General features: G+C 36.1%; 4 protein-coding genes and 2 pseudogenes across 6 annotated transcripts; 4 read left to right on the plus strand and 2 right to left on the minus strand.

Annotated features, from left to right (window-relative positions):
- Positions 1-2,447: 2,447 nt before the first annotated feature.
- Positions 2,448-4,816, minus strand: LOC125587044. Its single transcript, XM_048757155.1, has 2 exons — positions 2,842-4,816; positions 2,448-2,752 (listed from the first exon to the last, which is right to left on the minus strand). Exons 1-2 carry the CDS (start codon positions 4,814-4,816, stop codon positions 2,448-2,450), a joined length of 2,280 nt encoding a protein of 759 aa, XP_048613112.1.
- Positions 4,817-5,843: 1,027 nt separating this feature from the next.
- Positions 5,844-9,009, plus strand: LOC125587045. Its single transcript, XM_048757158.1, has 4 exons — positions 5,844-7,136; positions 7,284-8,477; positions 8,779-8,840; positions 8,949-9,009. The coding sequence occupies exons 1-4, from the start codon at positions 5,844-5,846 to the stop codon at positions 9,007-9,009; spliced, it is 2,610 nt and encodes an 869-aa protein (XP_048613115.1).
- A 950-nt stretch (positions 9,010-9,959) lies between these two features.
- On the minus strand, positions 9,960-11,947 carry LOC111213093 (peroxidase 4-like). The gene is made up of 4 exons (XM_022714750.2): positions 11,276-11,947; positions 10,988-11,179; positions 10,603-10,771; positions 9,960-10,518 (listed from the first exon to the last, which is right to left on the minus strand). The coding sequence occupies exons 1-4, from the start codon at positions 11,474-11,476 to the stop codon at positions 10,127-10,129; spliced, it is 954 nt and encodes a 317-aa protein (XP_022570471.2). The 5' UTR covers positions 11,477-11,947; the 3' UTR covers positions 9,960-10,126.
- Positions 11,948-16,639: 4,692 nt separating this feature from the next.
- On the plus strand, positions 16,640-19,625 carry LOC125587487 (annotated as a pseudogene).
- A 287-nt stretch (positions 19,626-19,912) lies between these two features.
- Positions 19,913-22,876, plus strand: LOC111216262 (plant UBX domain-containing protein 7). 3 transcript variants are annotated; one of them, XM_048758080.1, is made up of 10 exons: positions 19,940-20,044; positions 20,159-20,286; positions 20,701-20,828; positions 20,925-21,029; positions 21,242-21,464; positions 21,542-21,619; positions 21,704-21,772; positions 21,856-22,105; positions 22,176-22,453; positions 22,552-22,876. In XM_048758080.1, exons 2-10 carry the CDS (start codon positions 20,185-20,187, stop codon positions 22,717-22,719), a joined length of 1,401 nt encoding a protein of 466 aa, XP_048614037.1. In that variant the 5' UTR covers positions 19,940-20,044; positions 20,159-20,184; the 3' UTR covers positions 22,720-22,876. The 3 variants fall into 3 exon arrangements, with proteins under 3 accessions (XP_048614036.1, XP_048614037.1, XP_048614038.1); XM_048758081.1 differs by having other exon boundaries at positions 19,941-20,060; XM_048758079.1 differs by lacking the exon at positions 20,159-20,286 and having other exon boundaries at positions 19,913-20,044.
- A 234-nt stretch (positions 22,877-23,110) lies between these two features.
- Positions 23,111-27,930, plus strand: LOC106398437 (annotated as a pseudogene).

A 27,930-nucleotide genomic window follows, 5' to 3' on the forward strand; every position in this document is an offset into this window, starting at 1 on the left:
TCATGTTTTTTATGAATTCCTTGTGTGTGCTTAATAACTGGTTTTTTATGAATTGCTTGTGTATTTTGAATCTGATTTTTGTTTAAATTGCTTGTGTGTTTTGAATCAGGGTTTTTTATGAATTGCTTGTGTACTTTGAAACAGGATGTAAATTTCAGTCAAGCGGATGATATGGACGAACCAATAGGTACGCAAAGCCTTGAAGGACTTTCTCAAGCCTCGTACGTACCCGATTTTGATCCATCACAGACCAATAACGACAACGATGCAAGTGATTGGTGGACTCCAATGACTAATGTCCGGAAACTACGAAAAGGTGGATCAAAGCAATCAAATGCACCTGTAACATCGGCAAAGTGGGATAGATGGACTGGAGGACCAAGCAAGAAGCTTCAGCTTAGTGACTCACCAATGGCAGCTGACGGTTCTCCACAGGCGTCACTGTATTATTTCACCGAAGAATCGTGGGATAGATTCACGAAATGGTCTACGAATCCAACAGCTTTGAGGATTGGTCCCTCTGTCTTTAATTTGACCTTTGCACAGAGAATAGTTTGTGCTGGAAAATGGCTTGGAAACGAGGTATTATTTTCTTAACATATATTTGTAACATATATTTGATTGTGCATTGGGTAATTGTCCATGTGAATATTCAGGAAATGGATGCGATGATGTATATATGGCGAGAGAAAACATCTTTGAGGCGTTGGAATATAGACCGTGTTGCTTTCATGAACGCCATGTTCTGCCTCCAGATCGAGAAAGAATACGAGAAGTGTAAAGACGACAAAAGAGGCTACGTAGTACCCGATCTTCTTCTTGCTTATGGGAGAGGAGAGCTTCCATCTCATGGGCGGACTAATAGAGTTTGGGGTGTCGATGTTGATCGTCTCTACTTTCCTCTGTTTGTCAATGGTAATTATCCATGCTTCCTCTACACGTCTCCGTTATTCAAGTATTTTTTTTAACAAAATAAGTGATGTCCGTTGCAGGTAATCATTGGGTTGCTGTATGCGTCAACATGATTGAGAAGAAAGTGGAAGTCTATGATTGCAATCGGGGAAGGAATAGGCAATACGTAGAGAAGTTTGCTTGTATGATTCCTAGAATTGTCAAGGCAGTTGGTCCACCAAAGAGCAAATTACTCCTTACATCCTATTCGATTGTAGATATGCCTATGCAGACAAGATTGAACAAGTCTTGTGCTGATTGCGGGGCATTCGCACTCAAACACTTGGAGTGCATCCTTCTTGGTCTCGACCTCAGTTTAGTGGAAGACGGAATAATGCCTGGTTGCCGACAGAAAATTGCTTATGATATATGGGAGGCTGCCCATGATCCCATTTTAATCCAGCTTATGGCACAACACATCCCTTCGGATTTTGAGAGTTCTACTTTTTATGACCTTGAAGAAGACTGATTATGTGTGTTTGTTTAGGTTTTACCAGGAATGTTGTGACAATACTCTATTTTAGAGTTTTCTAGAAATTATGTGACATGACACTATTTTAGTTTACTAGTTATTTGTGGTTTGATTTTGCATGAAATATTTACAACTAAAATATCCAATTACACTAAACCACTAAACTTATCAATCTTTACCCTAAACCACTAATGAACCCAATATTTACCCTAAAGCCTAAATGAACCCTATACATAAGAACCATATTTTGACCTAATGCCTTTTCTTCCTCATTCTTTCACGACAAAGAGAAATCAAGGGGAGAGAACTTGGTAGATCAACTCAATCATGTCTTCGGTCGGTTCTTCTGTCGATTCAAGATATCAGCACACCAAACAAAGGGGAATTCCGAAAAGATGCAATTGCGGCAAGGAAGTGCATCTTTTCACTTCAACAACTGTCAAAAATCCGGGAAGATTGTTCCATTGTTGTCCGATGGGATCTGAGATGGTTAGTCTGTATTCATATAACCTTCACGCACAGTCCAATCTAACTGTTTGTTGATGTTAATGATGAAGGACAAAACTCACTTGTTCAAATGGACTGATAAGTCAGTTGTTGAGGAAATTGAAGACTTTCAGGATCTGTTTGATGTGCTGCTAGTGGACAATTCCGAGTTTCAAAAATCAGTACGAGCTTCTGAGACAATGCTGAAACGACATAAGAGTAGACTTGAAGAGATGGAAGATGCAATTGCTCGTTCTGAAGAAAATTCCATCAAATGCATTAGAGAGTTAAGGATCATCAAAGCTTTGTTTGTGTGTTGTTTTGCTATGGTCTTCATGTACCTTACCTATGCATGATGTTCAATTTCTTGTTCTGTTTTTTTCTAAATAAATGTTAGACTATGTTCTTTGATGTTTTTGCTGATTTGCATCGAATATAACAAAAAAAATTGGAAAAATCAAACTGTCAATAGGAAGATTCGATTTGTCTCAACAATGTTGTAAGCAAACAGCAAATAACAGAGAACACACACAACAATCTAGATAGGTTTATCACATGTTCCTCTCTTGTGTCCCTCCATACCACACCGGCTGCACTTGTGCTTTTTCTTCTTTGTTGATCCTTGAGAAGATCTAATCTTGTCTTCTACTGTTTCATACCTTCTCTTTACTGGTCTACCAGCACTCTTTCTTGACTCTGGTGGTAAGATCTTCGCAAGTTTAACCTCATCTGGGACATTCCATTCAGCCTCTGGAACTGGTATGGGATTAATGGATTCCGCGTAGGCAGCTCTCCACGCTGCAGTGCTATAGACGCCATCAGTAAATCGGTGTACTTCCATACCTGTGTCAAAAAAAAGACCGACCAATGTCTAAACACTGCAAAATGCTGGAATATATAGGTACCAAGATAATGTTTATATACTTCCATACCTCGAGAATATATTGCAGGAATAGCGTGTCTGCATGGAATTTTTCCTAAATCAAATTTCCCACATGTGCATGTTCTGGTTTCCAGATCAACATGACAATCATATATGTCTCCTTTAACAAGTGATCTGAAGTTGTCAACCTTCTGAACCTGAAACCCTCGAGCCTTCACGATTCTCCTATCAATCTTTTTCTCCACCTTATCGGTTAAAGGATCAATATGTTTGGAGCTTAACATGCGACGCTCATAGAACCATCGGGTCATCATTTCTCTTATACTATCTAGCAAAGGAATTACTGGAAATTGTCTAGGAGATCTCAGAGCTGAATTAATCGACTCGGCTGGGTTATTGGTCCTGATGTCATACCTGGATCCAGGGAAGAGAGAACGAGCCCATTTTCTCACATCAGCCTCCTGTAGATATCGTCCAAGTGCCGGACTGATATCAACAATTTCTGTGAAACGTTCCTGAAATTCACTATACCTATATGTGTTTGAAGCCTTCTCGACCAAAGCAGTGAACCCCTTTGTCCTGAAGAATTTAACCACATTGGTCAGCAAGTGGTGTATACAAATTCCGTGCTTTGATCGTGGGTAGACATCCCTGATTGCTTTAGCAATTGACGCATGTCTATCTGACACAAAAGCTAAGTCTTTACTATCAGGAATAACCACACTCAACTGTCTGAAGAACCACTCCCATGATTCTTCATTCTCTGAATCAGCAACTCCAAATGCAATTGGATACAAGTTGGAGTTACCATCTACAGCTGTAGCAACAAGTAGAACTCCTTTATATTTATTTTTCAGAAAAGTTCCATCAACAACAATCACCCTACGCATATGACTGTGAAATCCTCTAACTGATTGCCCAAACGACATAAATAGATACATGAATCTACCATCCTTCTTAGTTTCATAGTGAGTGTGTGTACCAGGATTAACTTCTTTAATCATATGCAAATATTTTGGTATCTTTGCATAACTTTCGTCTGGTATACCTCTAACAGCTGCAATTGCATACTCACGAGCTTCCCAAGCGTGCCAATAAGTAATTTCGCAGCTATGTTCTAGCCTCATAAACTGAATGATGTCGTTTGCTTTGGGGCCATCATTGGCATCATCAAATCGATGTTGTATCAGCTTTCCAATAGTTCTTGCCGACGCCGTTTTTCCGAAGTTGCTTTTCTTTGAAGGAGCACATGAGTGTATACCCACACACTTATTGATCATGAAATATGTAGACCCATCAACACATTCCGCACGCACAGTCCAGTTGCACGTATTATCCTTACATCGTATAGACCACCACTTTTTCGTTGATTTGGTAACAAGGAAATCGTAATTATTCTTCATCGCCCAAATTTCCATTGTTGCCTTTAGGACACGTTTACTTCGGAAAAGTTGATCTTTCTTCACGAAATCTGTGTTCACAGCTCGGCTTTCCTTTTCACTATCGCCATACTTTTCACTCTTTGAACCAGCATGACCAGAACCATCCTCAACGACATGATTCTTCCTTTTATCACAACACTTTTTTGATGGTTCTGCAAAATCTCCCAGATTTATGTCAGGAACTTCACCTTCCTCAACATTACTTGAATCACACGGTTCCTTATTGAGATCGATATTGACTCGTTCCTTTTCCTTTACACCAGTACCAGTACCAGAGAACGTGACACACAAGGTTGTAGAGGAACCCTTCTTTGCGTAGCCCACAAAGTTACACACTTGTCGATCATTACTGATACTAATGGGAGGATTTCCTCTTTGATTGACCATCTCATAACTGAACTCGACATTAACCAAATTAGGGTCGACCCCATAATCTTCACACACCATGATCTTGAGTTCCTCCAGTAAAGCAGTAGTTTCTAATGTCACCATTCGACCACGCCTTTGTTTGTCTGCCAAGAAACTCCACTCGTCACTGAAACTTGACATCCATACACCAGATTTAACGTAGATTAGAACCATCTTGTGTTGGTTGATAGAAGAGATTTTTGTCGATGAAGAAGAGAGAGGAACAAGGAACGAGGGAGATAGAGATCGTGTGAAGAGAAAAGGGAGAAAATCGTGGGGGGGGGGGAGATATTTAGGAAATATTTAGTTAGGATATATTTAGGAAATATATGATCACAAATTTGGAAGTTTCCATTTTTACTTTATTTGGCAAGAATATACATCATACGTAAGGCAGAAATATGTAGAGAGAATGGAAACTACATTCTGCCTTAGGCAGAAATATGTAGAGAGAATGGAAACTACATTCTGCCTTAGGCTATTATATAGTAAAAGGCAGAACAAGGTATGACTTGTAAAAAAGAAAAGGTATTTCACTTACTCTAGGATAGAACTTGTAAAAAAGCCGTAGGTAGACTGAAGATATCAAGATAGAATATTACGACAAAAAATCTAGCTAAGGTAAACTATTGAAGAAAGTGTAGTTTATATTTTCTATCCAAGGTAAACCTATGTACAATACTTTATATTCGATTTGTAGACTACGTAGATGGCTAGAATAAGTATTCTGTTATAGCTTTGATATTAAATAAAACATAGTTCCACAATTTTTAAAAATTAAATTTAAACATAAAAGTATAAATACTTTGGTTTCTAATGATTCTACATTTTTTTATATTTTTTTACCTAAGTTTACTATTTTTTCCACAACACAAGGGCAAAACCAGTCCAAAACGACCAAAGTCTTATTTTGACAAACAAACTTCGAAAGTGTCTTGTTTTTCCAATTCTCCTTATATATATGTCCCATTCATATGGATTTTTGGAATGGGAATGAGTTGGCATATTACGGAGCTGGGACTCTTCAATCCTACTTTTATTTAGCTCTATGGAGTATTTACCAATTAAATATATGAGAATATTAAGTTGGAATTGTCGAGGAGCTGGTAGTAAATGGACTATTAGCTATCTCAGGGAGATTTGGCACAAACATAAACCGGATTTTTTATTTTTGTCTGAAACAAAGCAAGACCAGGAGTTTATGCAGGACTTTCAAGCACATTTTGGCTATGATAACCTGGTTACGGTGGATCCCATTGGTAGAAGTGGGGGCTTAGCCCTGTACTATAATAATGAATTTGAGGTCACAATCTCCTACACAAGTAATAGGATGATAGATGTGGAAGCAGCGGCTCTTGGAAGAAGAGTTTACATCACTTTTGTTTACGGGGATCCAGTACAGGAATTAAGGGAACATGTATGGGAAAGGTTAACTCAGTTTGGGCTTGCGCGCTCTGAACCTTGGTTTGTTATAGGTGATCTCAATGAGATCACTGGTAATCATGAAAAGGATGGAGGGGCGATGAGGAACCCTGATTCTTTCGTTCCTTTTAATACTATGATTCGGAATAGTGGACTATTAGAATTCCCAGCACGTGGGAATAAATTGTCCTGGCAAGGACGGAGGGGTAAGGGAGTGGGTGCAGTGATGGTTCGCTGTCGATTGGATCGGGCCCTGGCCAATGAGGAATGGCACACTCTATTCCCATGTTCATACACGGAATACCTCCGTATGGTGGCATCGGATCATCGACCGGTAGTGGCTTATCTGGAGGACAAAGTAGTGAGGAGAAAAGGACAGTTTAAGTTTGACAAACGTTGGATCGGACAGGATGGCTTATTAGAGGCTATCACCTCCGGCTGGAAGGAACAAAATAGTTCCCAACCAGAACCTTTTGTCACAAAGATTAGCAACTGTAGACATGAAATCGCACAATGGAGAAAGGACAATCCCCCTTTCGGAAAGGATAAAATAAATGAGCTACAAAAAGCTCTGGAGGAGGTTCAGATGGATAATAACAGGTCACAGGAGGATATCCTGGAGGTCTCTAGGAAGTTACAAGAGGCATACAGGGATGAGGAGGACTATTGGTTTCAAAAAAGTAGGAATATGTGGTATTCATCTGGGGACCGCAATACAAAATTTTATCATGCATTGACAAGGCAACGTCGGGTGAGAAATAGAATTGTTGGACTACATGATGCTGATGGTAACTGGATAACGGATGATGAGGGAGTGGAGAAGGTAGCAGTGAATTACTTTGATGAGCTGTTCACTACTACCTCTCCAACGGCTTTTGACAATTTTTTATCAGAAATACAACCATCTATCTCTACGCAGACCAATGGGTGGTTATTAAAACCGGCCACTGAAGAAGAGATACGTCAAGCCCTGTTTATGATGCACCCAGGCAAAGCCCCATGCCCTGATGGAATGACTGCATTATTCTTTCAACATTCATGGCACATCATTAAGACAAATTTGGTGGAGTTGGTAAATAATTTTCTGCTTACCGGGGAACTAGATACACTGTTAAACATTACTAATATATGTATGATTCCAAAAACAGAAAGGCCGACAAGGATGACGGAATTAAGGCCCATAAGCCTATGTAATGTTGGGTATAAAATTATTTCTAAGGTATTATGCCAACGGCTGAAGATATGTTTACCATCGCTTATATCAGAAACTCAATCAGCCTTTGTGGCAGGACGCCTAATCTCGGATAATATCCTTATAGCACAGGAAATGTTTCATGGTTTGAGGGCCAACAAGGCATGTCAAGGTAAATTTATGGCCATCAAGACAGATATGAGTAAGGCGTATGACAGGCTTGAATGGGATTTTATCCAGGCAATCTTGCTGAAGATGGGATTTGATACTCATTGGGTCAAACTTATGATGGCCTGTATATCATCGGTTCAATATAGAATATTACTCAATGGTCAACCAAGGGGTCTTATTATCCCACAAAGAGGCTTAAGACAGGGAGATACGTTATCCCCCTATTTATTTATATTATGCACAGAGACGCTCATTGCGAATATTAAAAAAGCGGAACGGGAGAAACAGTTGACTGGGATGAAGGTGGCTCGCGCTTGTCCTTCGATATCTCACCTCCTCTTTGCAGATGACAGTCTCTTCTTCTGCAAAGCACAAGAGGCAGAGTGTCAAACTATTCTCAGGATCCTCCAGGATTATGCTGCAGTATCTGGACAATTGATTAATTTCCAAAAATCGTCCATTCAGTTTGGACATAAGATTGAGGATTCAAAACGACAGATGATGCGGGATATCTTAGGAATACAGAATGTTGGTGGTATGGGTACTTACTTGGGTCTCCCAGAAAATATGGGTGGATCAAAGATTCAAATTTTCGGATTCGTACAGGATAGAGTAAGCTCTCGAGTTAATGGATGGGCTTTTCGGTATTTTACTAAGGGGGGAAAGGAGGTAGTAATTAAATCGGTAGTCACTGCGATGCCGAATCATGTGATGTCGTGTTACCGCTTGCCCAAAGCAAATACGAAGAAAATTACCAGTGTTGTGGCTAGATTTTGGTGGAGCCCTGGGGGAAGCACAAGAGGTATGCACTGGAAATCATGGGATAAAGTTTGTGCGCCTAAGGAACAGGGTGGTTTGGGTTTTAAGGATATAACGGATTTTAATACAACAATGCTGGGTAAACAGTTATGGCGACTCATTGAAAAGCCGAACACGTTATTTGCCCGTGTGTTTAAGGGTCGGTACTACAGGAATGCATCACCCCTGGATCCGATTCGCTCCTACTCCCCATCCTATGGGTGGAGGAGTATTATTTCCGCTAGATCTCTGGTAAGCAAAGGACAAATCAAAAGGGTGGGATCAGGATCAACCATATCCGTATGGAATGACCCATGGCTCCCAACCACTCACCTGAGACCAGCAAATCAAAACCATTTTTCTTTTTACCCGGACCTTACAGTTGACTCGCTCATAGATCCAGTCTCACGCTCATGGAATTTACATGCTCTTCACACCTTGGTGGATCCTGAAGACGTGAAAATCATTAAAAGTATACCACTGAGTAGGTCTCAGATGGCAGATAGAGATGGATGGCACTTTTCGAAAAATGGACGGTATACGGTTAAATCAGGTTATCAGGTGGAGCGGGTATACCCAGATCAACAATCTCAGGCAGAAACCTACGGACCCACGGTAGACTCACTCAAGTCCTTCTGCTGGAAAACTCGATGCCCATCGAAAATACGACATTTTCTGTGGCAAATATTATCTGGATGTCTATCGGTTAGGAAAAATTTGCAGGCAAGAGGGATGCAAGGAGATATCTGTTGCGCTCGATGTGGTGCTCCAGAGGAATCTATAAACCATGTCTTTTTTGAATGTCCACCGGCAATTCAGACATGGGCGTTCTCTAAGATTCCATCTAATCCTGCAATCTTTCCAACGGAATCACTCTACGCAAACATGGATCATCTATTTTGGCGAGTTATCCCAAAGATGGATGATCATCACTTTGCGTGGATACTTTGGTACATATGGAAAGCAAGGAATAGTAAGGTATTTAGTAATTTAGATATTGATCCTCAAGATAATCTCGGGAAGGCCGAGACAGAATCTTTTATGTGGGCTGATGCACAGGTGACTCCTGAGTCACATGACGCACACCAGAGAGATATGGCTCCCATACCGGTGAGACCGGGCAGATGGTGCTTCTCTGATGGCTCATGGAAGGCAAATGATAACTTCTCGGGACAAGGATGGTATAGCACCTTACCAGGATTTGATGGTTTGATGGGTGCAAGAAACACCAGAGCTAGTCTTTCACCTCTCCATGTAGAGTTTGAATCACTAATCTGGGCAATGGAATGTATGCGGAATTTGCGGCAGGTTCGGGTCACATTTGCAACAGATTGTTCTCAATTGGTGAAGATGGTTTCGGAACCAGAAGAATGGCCAGCGTTTGCAAACTACTTGACAGATATAAAGACCCTTAGTACTGGATTTCAGAGCTCGGAGATCATCTATGTACCAAGAACGCAGAACACACAGGCGGACAAACTAGCACGGAGTGCAAGAATTCAACCGTCGTTCGTCGTTCACATGGATGCAGAGCTACCCTCTTGGTTAACAGAGTCTATATGAGTCTGTTTTCTTTTGTTGATGTCAAAAAAAAAAAAATATGAGTTTTTAGACTTTTACTGATGCTAGTAGCTAATGCTCCTAGAATTTGTAACTAATAACATTAACATAGCAAAACTGGACATTGATTTAGAAAAAATCGGTTTGGTTAGTTTAAAAATTAGAACCGTGTAATATATGAAAAACATAAATTTTTATTCCAATAATATTCAGATGACAAATGGATTATTGAAGAAATCAGTTACATACAATTGCAACAATGAAACAAATTTAATGGGTAAATGTAAAAAAAATAATAACATGAATTTTAGAAAGTCATCAAACTTTCTTGGAGAGATGTATTAATTAACAGCAGTGCATATCCTTCGGATTTGTCCAGCTGAGCCGGTGAGTGTTTGAATATCTCCCATCTTGATCATTGCAGCTGCAAAATCAGACGCAAATCTAGAAGGGTTTCTGCTATATTCCGACACAATACTGTCCGTAGAAGCTCCGGCTCCGAATAAAACCTGATCACTCGCCAAAAGTCCTTTCTTCTGCATCAAGTTTCTGTAGTAGTTATTGTCGAACGAGTTTGGTGTCACTTGATCAAGAGGTGCTAGATTCGTATCCCCACCGTTGACCGGACAGCGACGCTTACGTGTGCTCGAGAATCCGGCGTCGATGTCACTCGAGTTGTCGTACAGCCTTTCCTTGAACGTTACGCATTGAGCTTGCCCTAATGTATGAGCTCCTGTATATAGGGTTCACGTGTGTCAAAAGCAAGCCATTAAGGAGAAAAATCGATAACAAATAAGTTTCTTTTATTGGGACTGACCTGAGAGAGCGACAAGGTCTCTAGTGTTGAGACCTTTTCGAAGGAAGAGATCAGAGAGCTCGTCGAGACTTGCCCTGAAACTGGGGAGATCGCCACTATCTGCAATAGCTCTAAACGCAGCGGTGGAATCTCTCCGGCCAACCTTCACTTCATATCTTGGACCTCCGACCTATTGATGATTCCAAAGTTTACATATTTAAGAATTAGTTAGAACTAAAAGAAATCGAACTAAAGTGTTGTAGTCCAATTGTTTCTATGTTGCCTTTTATATTTAGCTGTTATAAAGTAGTGGTAGTGCATGTGTTTTCCTCATATTTAACAACGCACAACGCTTTGTGAACATATATGTTTGTGAACGTCCGTACAGGTATTATTATGTACTTACGTATTCAGAAGCGTCTCTAGCGGCAACGGCAATGATATCAGCGCAAGAAACGACACCAGGACACACTCTCTCAACAGCAGATTTGGCTTGGTCGATAACTTCAAACCCTCTCGCTGATTGAAAGTTTGGGACTGCATCTCTCTCACTCTCCATGGTAGGAGTTGCAACGAGCATAACCGATGCATCACAACCCTACAAAAAAAAAATCAAAACCAAACATAAATTTAAGAGCTGTCCACTAACATAGTGTATACATATGCATTAACGATCACATGTTAATATACATACATTAACGAAGCAGTCGTGGAAATGGAGACGGATGAGAGAAGCAGCCATTCTACGTTCACGGCTTATGGCGGTTCGGATTGAGGATCGGATGGTTGATAGAGCGTTTGAGCAACTTTGGTCGTAGAAAGTAGGAGAGAGTTGTGCTTGACGGAAACAAGAGAAGTTTAATAATAGCAACACGAGAATCTTGAAGAACGCCATAATAGTGTTATAACAAGAAAGTTTTCTCACTTTTCGAAGTAGTAAAACAAATTTTGTAAATAGCTAATGGATAAGTGATTTGATGAACTGAGTATATTTGATGTGAGTGATTGAAATGAGACGAAATAAGCATTGATATATATACAAGCGAAATAATCAAAGTGCGGTCCCTTTTAGCTGCGGGAACGCGTGGTAGTATATACCATACCCTTCTGACCTTTTCAAATACGTTGCCTTTTATTTTACGTATTGTTTTTATTATTTTGCTTGATAGTGAAACAAACTAACATGATTATATTCTCTTCTTAGATTCAATAATTTGAAATTATAATATTAGTTTTACGTAAACTCTAGTAAATTTGCTTTAATTAAGAGTTATAGCTTATTTTAAATTGAACATTCTAAACTTAAATTATAATTTTATGATTATTAAGATATTTGTGTTTAAGAGAAGAGTCATGTATATATATATATATTTATTTTATTTTTTGTTCAATAAAAAAAAATCTTGAATATATATATATATATACAGTATATATATATACAAGATATTTGATTATTTCCCCTTCATTTTCTACTCTTGCATCACTGTAACATTTTAATCAAAAGGAAACTGAGTAAAGTATCCGAATTAGGTTTAGATTATGGAGTATGGCCTGCGTTGACCACGCGATATATATAGTTCAATATACATATTAAAATGGTTACGCAAAATTTTGAAAATTGACTTTTGACTTTGGAAAAGTAGCGAGAGCATCTTTGATAGGCTAGTGTTTTGAGGAATTGTCCATACCATAACCATAAGTGGTGACGAGGTTGCTTCTTAACTTGTTCTTCTTTGCCTTCCTCTTTTGGGAAGACAGTTTGGAGCTTACTAGACGAACATAATTGAATTGACCTTTTCATACAAACAATTAAAAATGAACGTTCGAGACAAACACATTCATATATATGTACTACGCATCTGTTCTATACATTTGTGGTGGCCACACATGGTGTGAAATTAATGGTCCTAGGTTTCCACCGTGACATGTATCATGTCACATGATATCTCCTTTTTATCCCTTCTACGGTTTTTTGACGTTAAGTTCTAATGAAATGTAAGAAATTATCAAAAGAAAAGCAAAATCATGTACTCCCTCCGTTCCTAAAAGATCCATGTTATAGTTTTTTCACACTTATTAAAAAAACATTTAAAATTGTATTTTTCAATACATTGTTTTCCTTAATTAGCTATTTTCAATAACTTTTAACCAATGAAATTTTATTAAACACAATTGTATTTTTTGAAAAGTACATTTTTTCATTAATTAATGCCTTGAAAATGTAAAAAATGTATTTTTTTAAAAAAAAAAAATTTCTAAAAAATAGATCTATAAAGAACAGAGGGAGTATAAAACAAAGAATTTAGAGTCTACATGTCATGTAAATTCTTTAACGTATCATCAAAGTTTAATTCATGATGTTAATAAAACAAGAAAGTTATTAATCGAAACCCCTTAAAATACTAAGACACAATTTCGTTTGGATACAAATATTATGATGTTTTTATGCTTGATCTATGTCTACCGTCGTCCGTACACATATTAGCGATCCAAACAAAATTACTGATCGATGAATAAAATTTTGATCCTAATCATAAACATGGGTATAGTGATCAGGAAATGTTGTATTTTATAATGATGGATGTGGAATTGTACACTGTAATAGTTAGTTTCCCTTTAAGAGATTAAGGGAAATCATATGAATAGCGACGGTACATATATATCAACATGATCTGTTTTAACGCAACTGACCTTGTCTTGCTATTTACAGCACTACAAATTGACAACTCAGGGGCATCGCAAGTCTCATTAACCAAACAATAGTTATACGTCAATCCCAATTATATTTGCTAAATAAAAAATTACCATCCGTCGGTGACGTCAATCCCAATTATATTGGAAAAATTGTCGATATAGAACAACTAAAGTAAGGTATTGTCCCTTACAATAAAATCAACTTTTGTCACTTTTGGACATTCACTACTCTTTTTGTATATAAAAATTCATATCAATTTTTTTTAAATGCAAAAAAATCTGAAAAAATAGTAGTATATTTGATGTAGATAAGCAACTGCATATAAGAAAAATATATTTGGATTCAAAAAATGTTTGAATAGTAATTTCAAAAATGGAGTAAATGTGTTAGAAAATCAGATCTACCATCTACGGAGGTTTAGAATATATAATCTAACAAAGACATAGTGATCTACCAACCGTAGAATGCGCAATACACCGAAAACATTAACAACTACTAGGGAAGAATATAAAATCCTCATTCCCTCTATGCTCTACATAACTGGTAGATTTGATGTGCTACAAAAATTAATTAATCTACTAAGGTAGGAAATGCATTATTCGAATTGTCTTTTTGTCTACGTTGGTGGTATACAATATTCTACCAGACCTTCTAATTTCTAAACAGATAGAATGCAAATTCTACCTAATAAAATTACAAAATCCAAAAATATAGCCAATAATGGTTAGGAAATATTCAGTAAATGTTTTTTATTTCCTTTTTTATTTTTTTTTCCTAAAATCTAGTCTTCTTCTTCAACATAGCACGATTTCTGAAATTAAACGTGGAAGTTCTTCATCATTTTTTAGTTCTTCCAATCTTTTTTCATTCTAAAATATGAAGATTAACATCTATGCTTCATGTGGTTTGGGGAAATCATCGATGAACAATGGATGGGGATTTCTTGTTGATGAAGAAAAAGGAGGCAAGTTACTTACTTTGGACACAAGTTCAAGCTTTGAAAACCTAAAGGTTATGGTGTGTGAAGACTTTGGAATTGATGTAAACATGGTCAATATAGAGCTGAGTTATTTACCTTCCAATTTGATCAATAGCATCAACTCACCACCCGTTATCATCACCAGTGATCGGCAAGTTAGAAATTTTCTTACATATGTAAAGAACAAAGCTTCGACGCAGTTGTGTGTGAGTACTCAAGCCCCTAACATAGCGGAAGAAGGTACGGAGTCGCCTAACAGAGAGGAAGAGCCTATGGAGTCTGACGATTCAGGTGATATGGAGTCTGGCGATGCAGCTGATATGGATTCAGAAGAAGATATTGAGGTACCTGACAGTGAAGATGACAAAAAGTGTGACAAAGAGAAGATCAATGAAGATAGTGTTCGCTTCTCTTTGGACGATTTCAACCTCTCCGACAGACTTAGACGGCCAGCTCAAGACGGTGGCGACGGCGAACGAAATCGCATCTTCTTCAATTGAGAAAGGAGTTGGAGACGACGACACAATTGTTTTTTTTTTTTTAAACTTTTACTCCTCTTACTTTCTATTTCATTAAAGTAAAAAATTTTTTTTATGGTAACTACATTTTAAAGAAAATGACAAAATAGGGTATTCACTATTGTTTATTCTATAGAGACAAAGATTTATGATTTGATAATAAGGGGACAAATCTATAGTTGTTTTGTTCCTTATCGGTAATTTTCCCAATTATATTTGCTAAATAAAAAATTACCATTCGTCGGTGTTGAGGCTTATTTTGTTAGTATGGCTATAAACTGTTTTTCTAATTAAAAACTTCGGATCATTAGTGTTCTTCAAATTTTGACTTTGATTTTTTTGGTAGTCAATTATTCCTTTCAAACTAATTGCACTAAATAATTGCTGGTTAGAGGTCTTCAGACCCAAATTTCAACCTACATTATTATAAGATTAAACAAAACTATAATCGCTAACTAGACCATCTCCAATGTATTTCCTTATTTTTTTTTCTAAAATAGGAGAACTCTATAATACAGATGAATTTGTTTCCAGTGTATTTTTTTATTTCTTCTTCTAAAAAGAAATATTCTTGATATATTCTTTTCTAATTTTACAAATAGTACATTTTATTTGTGAAAGTTGAAAACCAACCCAATTTAATTTAACATTCATAAAATTATGATATTATTTACACTAAATATTTTTATAGAAACTATTATGTAAATAAAAGTATGATTATATATTTATATAAATAGTACATTTTTACTAAAAATATTTATTTTGGTTATAATTGTTAAAGTAAAAAGTTAAATGATCATTTTGTGAATAAAAAAATTATGTCTCTATTATAGATGAATGCTACTTTTTCTTCTAAATATAGATGTGAAAATAGCAATCTCTATTTTAGAGGAAGAAATAGAGTAGAGTTGGAGTAATTTTACCTTTAAATGCTATTATAGAGGCAAATATAGAGATATGTTGGAGATGCTATGATGTTCTCTTTTCTTTCTTCCTCCATTACTTATTTTCATTTATAATTTACCCAATTTTGGATTGTGTAGATGAAACCTCTTGGGGCTTGTAACACTCGACATCTCAAATATCATTTTTGATCAATATTCCCTAACAAGAAAAGATAATCAGTTTTTTTTTATAAACAAAAAGGAAAGAAGAAAATTCACTTTTCTGTTTTACGTGCGGAATAGAGAGACCGAGACCAAGTTATGATGCGATTTTTCTCTAAGGTTCGTGTTGATGATGATGAGCATCATCCTAATAATTCTCGATCTGTCAAACACAACTTACTCCAACATTCTAGGATCAATCGTGCTCAAACGCATTGTCTATAGGATCCAATCATCCATTAGAACCGCCATTGCTCATGAGTCGGGATGAGAGATTCCATGGCTGGCATTTGAGGCTCTAGCAAATAGTAGTGACTTGATCAACTTTCTTGTCTCTTCACCAAAAAAAAAGGCAGGCCTTTATAAAAGACATCTCGTCGCTTTCTCAGATAGGCCAATTTTTTTTGTGTATATAACGTTTTGTTAAGATTAGCATATATAACGTTTTGTATTTAACACAAATGATTGAAAATTTGCGTAACATGCATGCAAATGCGATCGTTTCAAAAAAAAATATTTCGATTATTTGTTATTGTATTTGTCTTTGTTACACCAAATTTGATTATTTCGGACAATGAGATATTCGATTGAAGTTAAAACAGAGCGGGCCTCATGGATATGGGCCAACAAATATATCATGGAATATACTTTTACCTCGTAAAAAAGGAAAGCATCTCTGTTTCGCCTATGAGAGAATGCGCGACCAATAAGTAAAACAGAGCAGAGACCAAGTTTGAATCAAAACACCTGTCTTCTTCTTCAATCGCTCTTTCAATTGAAGATTAGTTTTATTCTAATGCGATTGGAATGATTTGATACTCTCTGTGTGGTTGATCGTCGCACAGAGGAGGAGGAGAATCTGCTTCAGTGTTCGTTTCTGAAACCTCTCAGCTTCATCACAAGTTTGAGTTTTGAGAAGAAACCTGCCTCCAACGTAAACCCTAGATTTAGATGGGATTAGGAAGGCAGAGATTCTCCCTCCGACTTTAGCTTCTTTGATAACTTTGAGATGGTTTCTTCACATCTCTCCGCTGACGTGATGAGCCTTGTGGATACATTGCCTTTTCTTGCTAAAACCCTTGCAGTTGCTAAAACTGCTGTTGCTCCTTGGAAAGGATCAAAATTCTATTGCAGGTGGGCTTTTTTTTGTTCATCTTATTTTTATGTTTTCAATGTCTCTAATTTATACATGTAATGATCGTGTATACCTGTGGTTTCGAACTCCAGACTAGAACAAACCACTTCAGGTCCCTTGGTGTGTCCCATTCACTAAAGAAGGTCTTACAATGAGACGGTCCTCTCGGATTCTACAAGTATGTTTCATAACTCTTATTATGTTTGCGCTCGCTGACTTTCTTGAGCTCTTGAAGAGGAAACGGGGCGAGTGTTATTCGGATTATCCCTTCCTTTAGGTTCTGGTCCCGTTGTTGATCTTGTGGCGGGCTCAGCCGCAGGTGGAACTGCAGTTTTGTGCACGTATCCCCTCGATTTAGCTCGTACTAAGCTAGCTTACCAGGTGACTGAATTTGATTATCTTGAGCTTCTATTGTTGGTTAACTGGGAATGACAAATATTTTTTTAGTTTCTCTCCTGATCGCTGTTATTATTGTGTGTATAAAGGTTTCTGACAGGACAGAGTTTCCGAGGTGGTACCAATGGCTTTTACCGCCAACCTCCATATTCAGGCATTAGAGAGGTGTTTAGACCATGATTATCAGGTGAAACCCAAAATGGGTTTCTAAATTTTTTTTTTTTTTCTATCTTATCTGATTTATTAAAAAAAATAAATAAATGGTTCCGCGGGCCGCCACGTGTCGTGGGGCCCGCAAAACAGTACAAGAATCACTCAAACATCGATCTTTAACTGGCACTTTTGGTTACCGATTTTTATGTTTTCGTGGTTTTCCTAAGAAACTGCTAAAAGCCTTCGATACACGTGTCCTTACAATGGCTTACAAAGAAGGGGGACCACGTGGGTTATATCTGAGGCATAACTAAAAGTTGCTTGCATTATTGTTTAAACTGTACTATTTCAAGTTGGCGGAGGCAGCCACTTCGTCGATACTTACTCTGTTCTTAAATATAACGTGTTTAGGTAGAAACACACATATTAAAAAACTATTTTTTTATCTAAAAAATATCATTAAAACTATAAATTAATGGTGTTTAACCAATTACAAAATAGACTATTAAAATATGATTGGGTAAACAATTTTTAATAAAGTAAAAATTACCTAGAAAATTGAAAACGTCTTATATATTAGAACATCAAAATTCGGTAAAACATCATACTTTTAAGAACAAAGGGAGTAGTTATTAGACGTTAGGAGCAAGGCAACACCAACTCTATAAGAAATTTATTAGTCTAAACTGTTGATTCAGCTTAACAAAATGACTCTTGAACTTTTTATTTATTTATGTGTGTGCGCATTGAATATATTCTATAATTTGGATTTGAAGATGATAATAAAGATTTGGACTTTCCTGTGTGTGTTTCGCAGGGCCAACGCTGACCGGCATACTTCCATACGCGGGGCTTAAGTTCTACATATACGAAGAACTGAAAAGACATGTTCCTGAAGAGCATCAAAACTCTGTTCGAATGCATCTACCTTGTGGTGCTTAGCTGGTTTATTTGGCCAGACCTTGACTTACCCATTAGATGTTGTCAGGAGACAAATGCAGGTTAAAATAATAATAATAATCAAACTAGAAACAAGATTCAAACTTTGCAATAATTTTTCCAAATCTATATGGTTTCTCGTGTGACAACAGGTGGAGAATCTGCTGCCTATGACGGGTGATGGCAGCAACAAACGTTACAAGAACACGATTGTTCGAACTCAGGGTTGGAGGCAGTTGTTTGCTGGTCTAAGCATCAACTACATTAAGGTAAATCCGATACAAAGTTTTCAATTTTCAAAGTGTTTTAATAAGAGAATAGCTCCAAAAAATCTGAATCTGTTTCCACTGATTTGTGTTTGTGTTTGTTAGATTGTTCCATCGGTTGCAATAGGATTCGCTGTGTATGAGTCAATGAAGTCATGGTTGCGGATTCCACCTCGAGAGAGATCAAAACCAGCATAAGGGCTTTGTTCATTGGTACACTCATAGAGCAGAGAACACAGAAGATAACACAGTTCTTTTTACTTTCTCAGGCAAATTGGCCCCTTATTTTTTATTTTTTTTAACTTTGTAGTGATAATATTCTTTGGATAAATGAAGCAAAAGTTTATAAATTTGTTAACAAACGCACATATATACAAAAAGGTTTGATTTATATGCTGTGCAGCCGTTTAAAAGATTTCACTTTTGTTCGCTTTGAACTCTTTCTTTATGTTACTTGGTTTGAACTCTCCCTCTCTTTCGTAAAGTTACATATTAAAAAAAAAAAATTTGTTTCAAAAAAAATCTATTTTTACATTTTCAATGTATGTTTATTAACTAATTACAAATTTCAGAAAACTTAATTACACTTATTGAATTTTTATTGGTTTAAAATTATAGAAAAATAAAATCACCAAAAATGCAAATTTAATGTGTGTTTATTAAAATGTGTTAAAAACCTAAAATATGTAAGGTTTTGAAACGGATAGAATATTAATTATAATTACTTAAAACTTTGTGATTATCTCTTTCTCATAATTTTAACCAATAAAAAATTAATAATTTTTTTTTTGAAATTTATAATTTAATTATTATAAATTGATAAAAATAGATTAAAAATATAAAAATATCTTTTGAATTTTTTTTTTTATAAAAAATATGCATCTTGGTGAAAGGGAATGAGTATGAAAATTTTAAACTTAAATAGTAATGGAGGTATTAGTTATACTACAAGTTAATGATATGATTAAAGACTAATAATGTGGGACAATGCCTTAAAATGAACTTGATAGTTACATTTAATGATGGGCCAATTTCACATGCGTGTTTGCGTTTGGGAAATGTCACAAACAACCCCCCCACTTACCGTGAAAAAATAACTTTACTTGTAAGGCTAAAATCGTCTTTTCAGGTGACAAATACGAGATAGAGAGAGATATATATGCGTGTAAATAATATTGTTGGCAGTGAGAACAAATATCATCGGTGTATCTCTTTCCTTCTCCTCCGGCAGGCTTCGACTCTACAGATTCATCTCCGTAGAAAGTCCGATTCTTTGGTAATAGATTCATTGGGTATTTCTTATTTTCTCCAGATCATTCGAAAAAAAATCGCCTTTTTTGGTGTTTCTCACATATTTAGATGTTTTTTTTTTTTAATTCTTCTTCTTCAGGGTTTGTTTGTCGGAGTTGAGCAGCAATGGAGGGAATGCTCTCTTCGACTGAGCAGGAGAGATTAGTCTCCTCTTTCCTTGAGATCGCTGTCGGGCAGACATCTGAAACTGCTCGCCAGTTCTTAGAGGTTCGTAGATTTTGTCTGTTTCTAGTCAACTGATGTGATTGGTCTGAGTGAGCTTACCCTTGATTGAGTTTCTGATTTCAGCTTAGGGCTTTAGATAATATCGAAAGACTGACACTTTTGGGATGTCGAGTTTGAAACCCTAGATTGGAACGCAGATTGTTCGTTTTTGTTTGTAATAAGATCTCTGCGATGGAGATTAGATTGAGTTATATCTCTGTGGTGTTACGATCTGGCATTGTGATGGAGAGTTTATGTTTTCTTTTTAGCTGCTTTATAGTTTTTTGTCTGGAACTTATTTTGTTTTTGACTGATTGGTTGGTGGCTCACCGCGCTTCTGTTGATTTTACAGTTTGTTTTGCTTCTCTACACTTGTGTAAGAACTACTAACATTAGGATGATTTTGTTCTATGAAAGGCAACAAGCTGGAAACTTGAGGAAGCTATTCAGCTTTTCTACGTTGGAGGCGAAGTTGGTGTTCTTCCATCTGGTGGTACACACACTCAGCCAACGGTCGACGATCCCATGGCTGCACAGTCTTGGGGGTATGAATCAATGCTATAATATTCGTTTTTTTTTGTTTGTAAAGTTTTATTCTTTTTGGTTTGTTGAATCTGATGGTTTGGTGTTACAATTTGTAGGGCGGCTGAGACAGGAAATGAAAGGATGCAGAACGAGGTAGATGAAGTGCGTGCTCCTTTACCTGTTGTGAGGGAGACTCTTTATGGTGACTCTATGTATTATGGGTTAGTCTCTCCTTTTTTTTCACCCTCACTACTTAGGATCTTAACTACTAAACAGAATCATGATTAATATCTAGATTAAGTTAATACTCTGCGAAATCAAAATCAGGTTAGGAATCCTCCGGTCAAAAGACTTTGTCTTCCTGCTAGTTCCGTACCGTTTATGCTGATGGTGTACTCTTTCTAAGTTCTAATTCACTTGCATTTGTGATTAGGGCTACGAGGGTGGGAAGCTCGCAGCGTGAACCAGCTTCTTTGATTGCTTTCCGTAACTTCAGCGAAGAACCAAAAAGCCCTGGAATTTGGGAGCCAGACGAGGGTGCTTCCTCTGCCTCAGGCTCAGCTTCTGCCCCAGAGGCAGCATCAGCTCCTCGTGATAGCTTGGCCTCGTTGTACCGTCCTCCTTTCCATCTTATGTTGCACGGCTCCTTTGAACAGGTTCCTCTGCAAAGTTTCTCGCTTTTGCTAAATTGCTTGTCTGCTTTCTTTAATCTCTAGACCTCCTCTATTCACAGGCAAAAGCTACTTCATCTTCTCAAGATAAATGGCTTCTCGTCAACCTCCAATCTACCACGGAGTTTAGCTCTCACATGGTTACTCTCTAAAACTTCCTTAATGATTGTCACATCTTAAGCAAACTCAATCACTCACTTCCAATTTTTTTTTGTTTCTCAAAGCTAAATCGAGATACTTGGGCAAATGAAGCTGTTTCTCAGACTATCAAGGCCAACTTCATCTTCTGGCAGGTATTAATAGTATAGAATTGGTTAAACCGAAACTCTTCTTTTTACAGAATTGGTTTGAAGTCCTGCCTTTTTCCGGTACGAAGGTCTATGATGATACCACGGAAGGAAGGAAGGTTTGCACTTACTACAAGCTCGAATCCATTCCTGTGGTGCTTGTGATTGATCCCACCACTGGTCAAAAGATGAGAATGTGGTCTGGGATGGTCGAACCCGAGACCTTGCTAGAGGATTTGGTTCCGTTCATGGACGGTGGTCCTCGTGAACACTTTGCTTCTCTCTCAAAGAAGCGGCCAAGAGGCAGCTTCTCATTGGCTCCTCATTCCAAACCCAAAGGTTTAGTTAGTTTTAAAAAACTTTTCCGCAACTGATTTGGTCTTTTGAAACTGACTTGTTCCTCCTTTAGAGGTTGCTGCAAAAGATGAGGAAGAAGAAGAACTGCAACGAGCATTGGCTGCTTCCTTGGAAGACAACGACATGAAAGAGTCTTCAGATGACAAATCAGCAATAACGCCTGAAGAAGAAGTAGCGGTTGAAGCTGTTACAACGACGGTGCTGCCAACGTTCCCACCTCTCCCGGAAGAACCAAAGGGAGGCGACCGCAGCGTTCAATGCAGAGTTGGGATCCGTTTGCCCAACGGACAGAGAGTCCAGAGGAACTTCCTCAAGACCGACTCAATTCAGGTATGCAAGTCCTCGTAAGAAACAAACATTGACTCTTAGTGTTCTGTTCATTTGTCTGAGGTTTTCTGAGATCTTGTTGCTGTCGTCTCCTATTGTAGCTTCTCTGGTCTTTCTGCTATTCTCAGCTTGAGGAATCAGAGAGGAAGAAGCCACTGAAGCTAACACAGGCGATTCCAGGTGAATCAAAGACGTTGGAGTATGAATCTAACTTAACCTTGGAGCAATCTGGTGTTGCCAATTCCATGATCTCTGCTACGTGGGAATGACAAATTCAAATCTATTAAACTTATCCTATGATGCTGTGTTTTAACTTTTAAGGTGTATTTAGATTTGTTCTTTTGAGATTCGACCTTTTGAGAGAATGAAAAATTTGTGATATTTTATCTGCTACGAATTGAAAAAAAAATATCTATCGTCAGATTATTGCAGGTTTTAAATTTTGAGTCCTTAAAATATTTGAAATTTAATATTATAAAAATCTCAATTAATTTTGTTGGATTAATGATGTTTGTACTAAATGGTCACTATGAGCTTAAATATGATTCCGTCATCTGTTAACTTTGCTGGGTTAACTTTTTTTATATTATAATGGTCACTATGGTGCTTTTGTTTTTTTTAACGCTGATTTATTATGATCTTACAATTATGATATGAGAAAAATTACATAGACGATTTGATAACCGACAATACTACCTGTCTTATGAAGACTCGAACCCCAGACCTATGCGTAGAAACCTTTAAACCTTAACCAATAGGCTACGGTGCTTCCACATGGTGCTTTTGTTAGATTGAATAATCATTTAAATCTATATACTTTAGTTAGATTAAGGATTTTTACACAAGAAAAAAGAAAGACTAAAAGGTCAATATCTTTTCATTTTGTTAGCCAAGAGTCAAAAAATTGTGTTATAACACATGTATATAATTAAGATTTTAGTTATCGTATAATAAATTGCTAGTGTTATACAATAAAGCACACTTGTAAGCTTGAAATTTTGATTACTTACATAACTTTTTTTTATCAGTAGTAAATTTGTAGAATAAAAATACAATACATATAAATGAACTAGTATAAAATAAGAAAAGATCAAAATTACACATGAATTAGTAATAAATATTTATTATGATATTAATTAGGTTTTAATAGAAAGTCAAAAATATTAACTTTTAATTAATCCAATAATATTACTGAAGAACACGTGTATGTATATGTAATATGAAGAATATAATTATTTTAATGAAAATTATTATTTATATCCAATATATACATTTTCACATGCTAAATAAGATTGTAAATTTTAATAACACTTAATGTTATTATATAAATAAAGTATTGTAATCAATAGGATAATAATAGTTTTAACTTTTAAATGAATAGAGTCATAAATAGTAATAATTGAGTTAGCACTTTTATTACCATAAGCAAACTAGAACAACTAAGTTAATGAGTCATAAATAGTAATAATTGGTATTTTGTTTTAACAAAAGTTAATGAGTTATAATATACTATTTTTGGTCAAACTGGTTTTCTTTATTTTCTTATTAAACATCATTTCTAAATGCCAAAGACATTTTGTATAGTTTAATTAGATTATTTTAGATAAAATTTAGTTATGCCAATTAAACCATTTGTGCATTATTTAAAAAATATCTCACACTTTTAATCATCTTTAACAAACTATATCAAATCATACATTTTGAATGGGTATGACACTAAATATTATGATTGAACAAAATTAGTAATATTTTCTTATTTAAAGTATAACCTTCAAGGTAGAAAAAATATATAAGAAATAGTGAATGTTTTAGTTGTTTAAAAACAAAGAGATACGATTTAAATGAAGTGAAAGATTTTTTTTTTTTAAGATTTTTTTTTAAAAAATTATACAATAAACTTCTTTTTAAATGGTTTAGAATTATAATTAACCAAATATTCTAAAACAACTTTTTTTTAAAACTATGATTTTAAAATTTTGATATTATACTTCTATGAAAATTAAGTGAATTTAATACGATTTTATAATAATTTAAGCAACAATATATATTATTTTTATTTTATGACCAAAACGTTAAATACATAAATTTAATAATTTTGAAAATAAAATAATAATATTTTAATATGTCTGATACTTACAATAGCTAATTGATGATGGTCAAAATTACAATAGATAAGTTTGAACAGTGATTTCAATATCTACAACTAATTTTCAATAATTAATTACTGAACGGTTACAGAGTTGAAACGTATTAAAAAATTAATTAATGTATTAGAAAGTCCTTTTAGGAAAAGGTGAAATGGACTATGGCTATATATATTGAGATACTGCAAGACTCACTTCTAATTATTAAAGAGCAGAGCAACAGAGAAAGAGAGAGATAGGATTGTTTGAGGTGTGTATTTGTATACTTATAAATATAATTTGCCTAAGGCTTCTTCTTCTTCACCCTCAAACATTATCATCATCATCTACTTGGTGTCTTTCTTTGTCTCTAAACTTTAGCTATTTACTGACCTTTTCTTCTTGGTTTCTTTCTTTGCACCTCAACACTAGGAGTACAATAGAAAACAACTTATTATATGTCTTCTTTCAAAAAGTTACAAATGAAATCTAACTCTTTGGAATTATATTTGTTCTACTCGTAAATGTCTTCTAGTGGCTTTTTTTCCTTTTCGTGTCGTCAATCTCTGTGGCGGGTTCCTTTTCATCTAAATATTTGATTTCGTTTGATTCTGAATCATATTTCATTTCTACCTTTTTTTAACCAATTATTTTACTAATGGATCTTTGTGTAATAAGCAAAAGCAAACCTTGAGAAGATGTCTTCATCGTACAACAACACAATTTCATCATCCTCCACTCAGTCTTTCCCCCTCTTAGCCATCGGAGCAAACAACTTTAACCGTGAAGAGACGACGGTGACAATGAATCAACGGCCCAACTCCGTTTCTCCACCACCCAGGAGACTAAGAAACAAACCAGGAAACCCAAGTAAATACCTCTTCTTAACATATGCTGTTATAAATGAGGTGTTCCAAATAACCTTGAACTCTTATCATCATATGTTATTATAAATGAAGTGTTCCAAATAACCTTTGACTTAATTAATTTTTTGTAGTTATTATCGATAATATAAGTATTAATATCATCATCATTTGACCAGATTATATTTTATATTGTTAGATTTTTTTTTACAAGAAGATTAGTCTATGCAATTACTTATATATCGTTGTCTCTTGGCTAATGGATTGTATTGTGGTGATTCATAAGGTCCAGATGCTGAAGTGATAGCCTTGTCTCCAGAGGAGATAATGGCGACGAACAGGTTCCAATGTGAAGTATGCAAAAAAGGATTTCAAAGAGAACAGAATCTCCAGCTTCACAGGAGAGGACACAACCTTCCATTTAACCTGAAACAAAAGTCTGACGAAGAAGTAAGGAGGAAGGTGTATGTTTGTCCGGAGCCCACGTGCGTCTACCATGATCCGTCACGTGCTCTCGGAGACCTCACAGGAATCAAGAAGCATTATTACCGGAAGCACGGTGAGAAGAAGTTTAAATGCGAGAAATGCGATAAGTGTTACGCTGTTGAATCTGATTGCAAAGCCCACTCTAAGATTTGTGGTACCAAAGAGTATCGATGTGTTTGTGATACCAAATTCTCTAGGTAATTAACTATATAACGTCTTTCTTGGTTCCATTCTATAACTTTTTTTTTCCTTTTGATAGTTTTGTTCATATTATGAATCATTTTGAATAAGAATCGGTTATACTAGTGTGATAAAAACATTAAAAACGTGTTGGTTAACTCATACATGTTATAGTCTATAGCCATTAACATTTGTTATTCCAAATTCAAATATATTTTTTACGGTGAATTGATAACATTGAGTATCTTAATTACATACTCCCTCCGTTTCAGATTATTTGTCGTTGTAGGACAAAAATTTTGTTTCAAAATAAGTGTCGTTTTATAATTTCAATGCAAAATTGAATGATTTTATATTTTAATCTATTTTACAATTGGTTGAAATGTGGTTAGGTGTATTGGTAATGACGTTTTTATCTAGTAAATATACAAAATTAAATGTTTTTTTAATCTGTGTGCCGAAATCTAAAATGACAAGTAATCTGAAACGGATGGACTATTTGTTTTTGGGGTGTTATTGCAGAAGAGACAGTTACGACACGCATAGGGCATTCTGTGATGCGTTAGCACAAGAGTCAGCAGGAAACCCTAACTTGAGCTTCACGGAAATGCTAGCTGCCGCTGGTGGAAATGATGGCAGTAGCAGACATGGCTTTTACGACGGTGCTTCTTCTGCCGTCTCTCACAACCATTTTGGTAACAACTCAAACACTGGTTTTGCCCCTCTAGCTCCAGGTCACAATCTGAACCGTCCATCGTCCCAAAAGTTTGAAGACATTTTTCCTCAGTCCACAAACCCTAACCATGTTCCTACTAATTTCCCCATGCAATACCCTTCGAACCAAGGACTGTTGGCACGGAACGACCAGAATCTCATGAACCAGCACGGTCTGATCAACAGCAACAACAACAATAACAACTTGTTCAATCCCGGATACTTTCAAGCCAACACTCAGAACCTCTCTGATCAGACAGGCGCTCCTCCTCTTTTCAACCATGCTGACAACAACGTTCCTCCTGCTCTGCTTAGAGGGTCAAGTGTGGCCGCTAATAACTTCGGAGGCAATGGTAATGTAAACTTTCAAGGTCAAATGAACTCTCTAGCTGCGACAAGTGATCATCAAGGCAGGCCCGGTAGCAGCATTTTCGACCATCGTTTCGGAAACAATCTAAGCATGGGAGGCCCTGATAGGCGGACTTTGGACTTTCTTGGCGTTAATGGTCGTGGTGGCCATAATGAACCTCCTTTGGACCTTGACATCAACTTTTCAGATCCAAATAATCCATTCGGAAATGTTTGAGAGGATCGTACACCTCCTATGTTCTTGATGGGTTCCTTGGAGATTTTATTTTAAGCCTATTTAACTATATATAAGTTAAAAAAAAAATCTATATGTAAAGAAAAAAAACTATATATAAGTATTTCTTTAAGTTGTTATTAATGATGTAATGGGAATCTCGAACCAGAATTCATTAATTATATATTTTTATTGGAAAGTAACTATATTAACTGGTGTTCTTAAGATATAAATTTTAATATAATTTTATGACTGCAATATCCCCTAATATATTAAAAGGAGAATTTTTTTAGGGATAATTTAAAAAATGCCTTATTGATGAGTTAAAATTTGAAAAATACATCTTTGTTTTTCTTTTTTGAAAATTACACTTTTTATATGAGAAAAGACATTGTTATCCTGATTTTTAATTAGATATTGTTAGTTATATTAAGATAATTATTATTACTTATATTAAGATAATTACATGTTAGTATTTACAATGTATAATAAAACAAATAATATGTAAATATACAATATGAGAAACGTAAA

Source organism: Brassica napus, chromosome C5 (assembly GCF_020379485.1).
Source record: "Brassica napus cultivar Da-Ae chromosome C5, Da-Ae, whole genome shotgun sequence".
In the NCBI taxonomy this organism is placed as follows: domain Eukaryota; kingdom Viridiplantae; phylum Streptophyta; class Magnoliopsida; order Brassicales; family Brassicaceae; genus Brassica; species Brassica napus.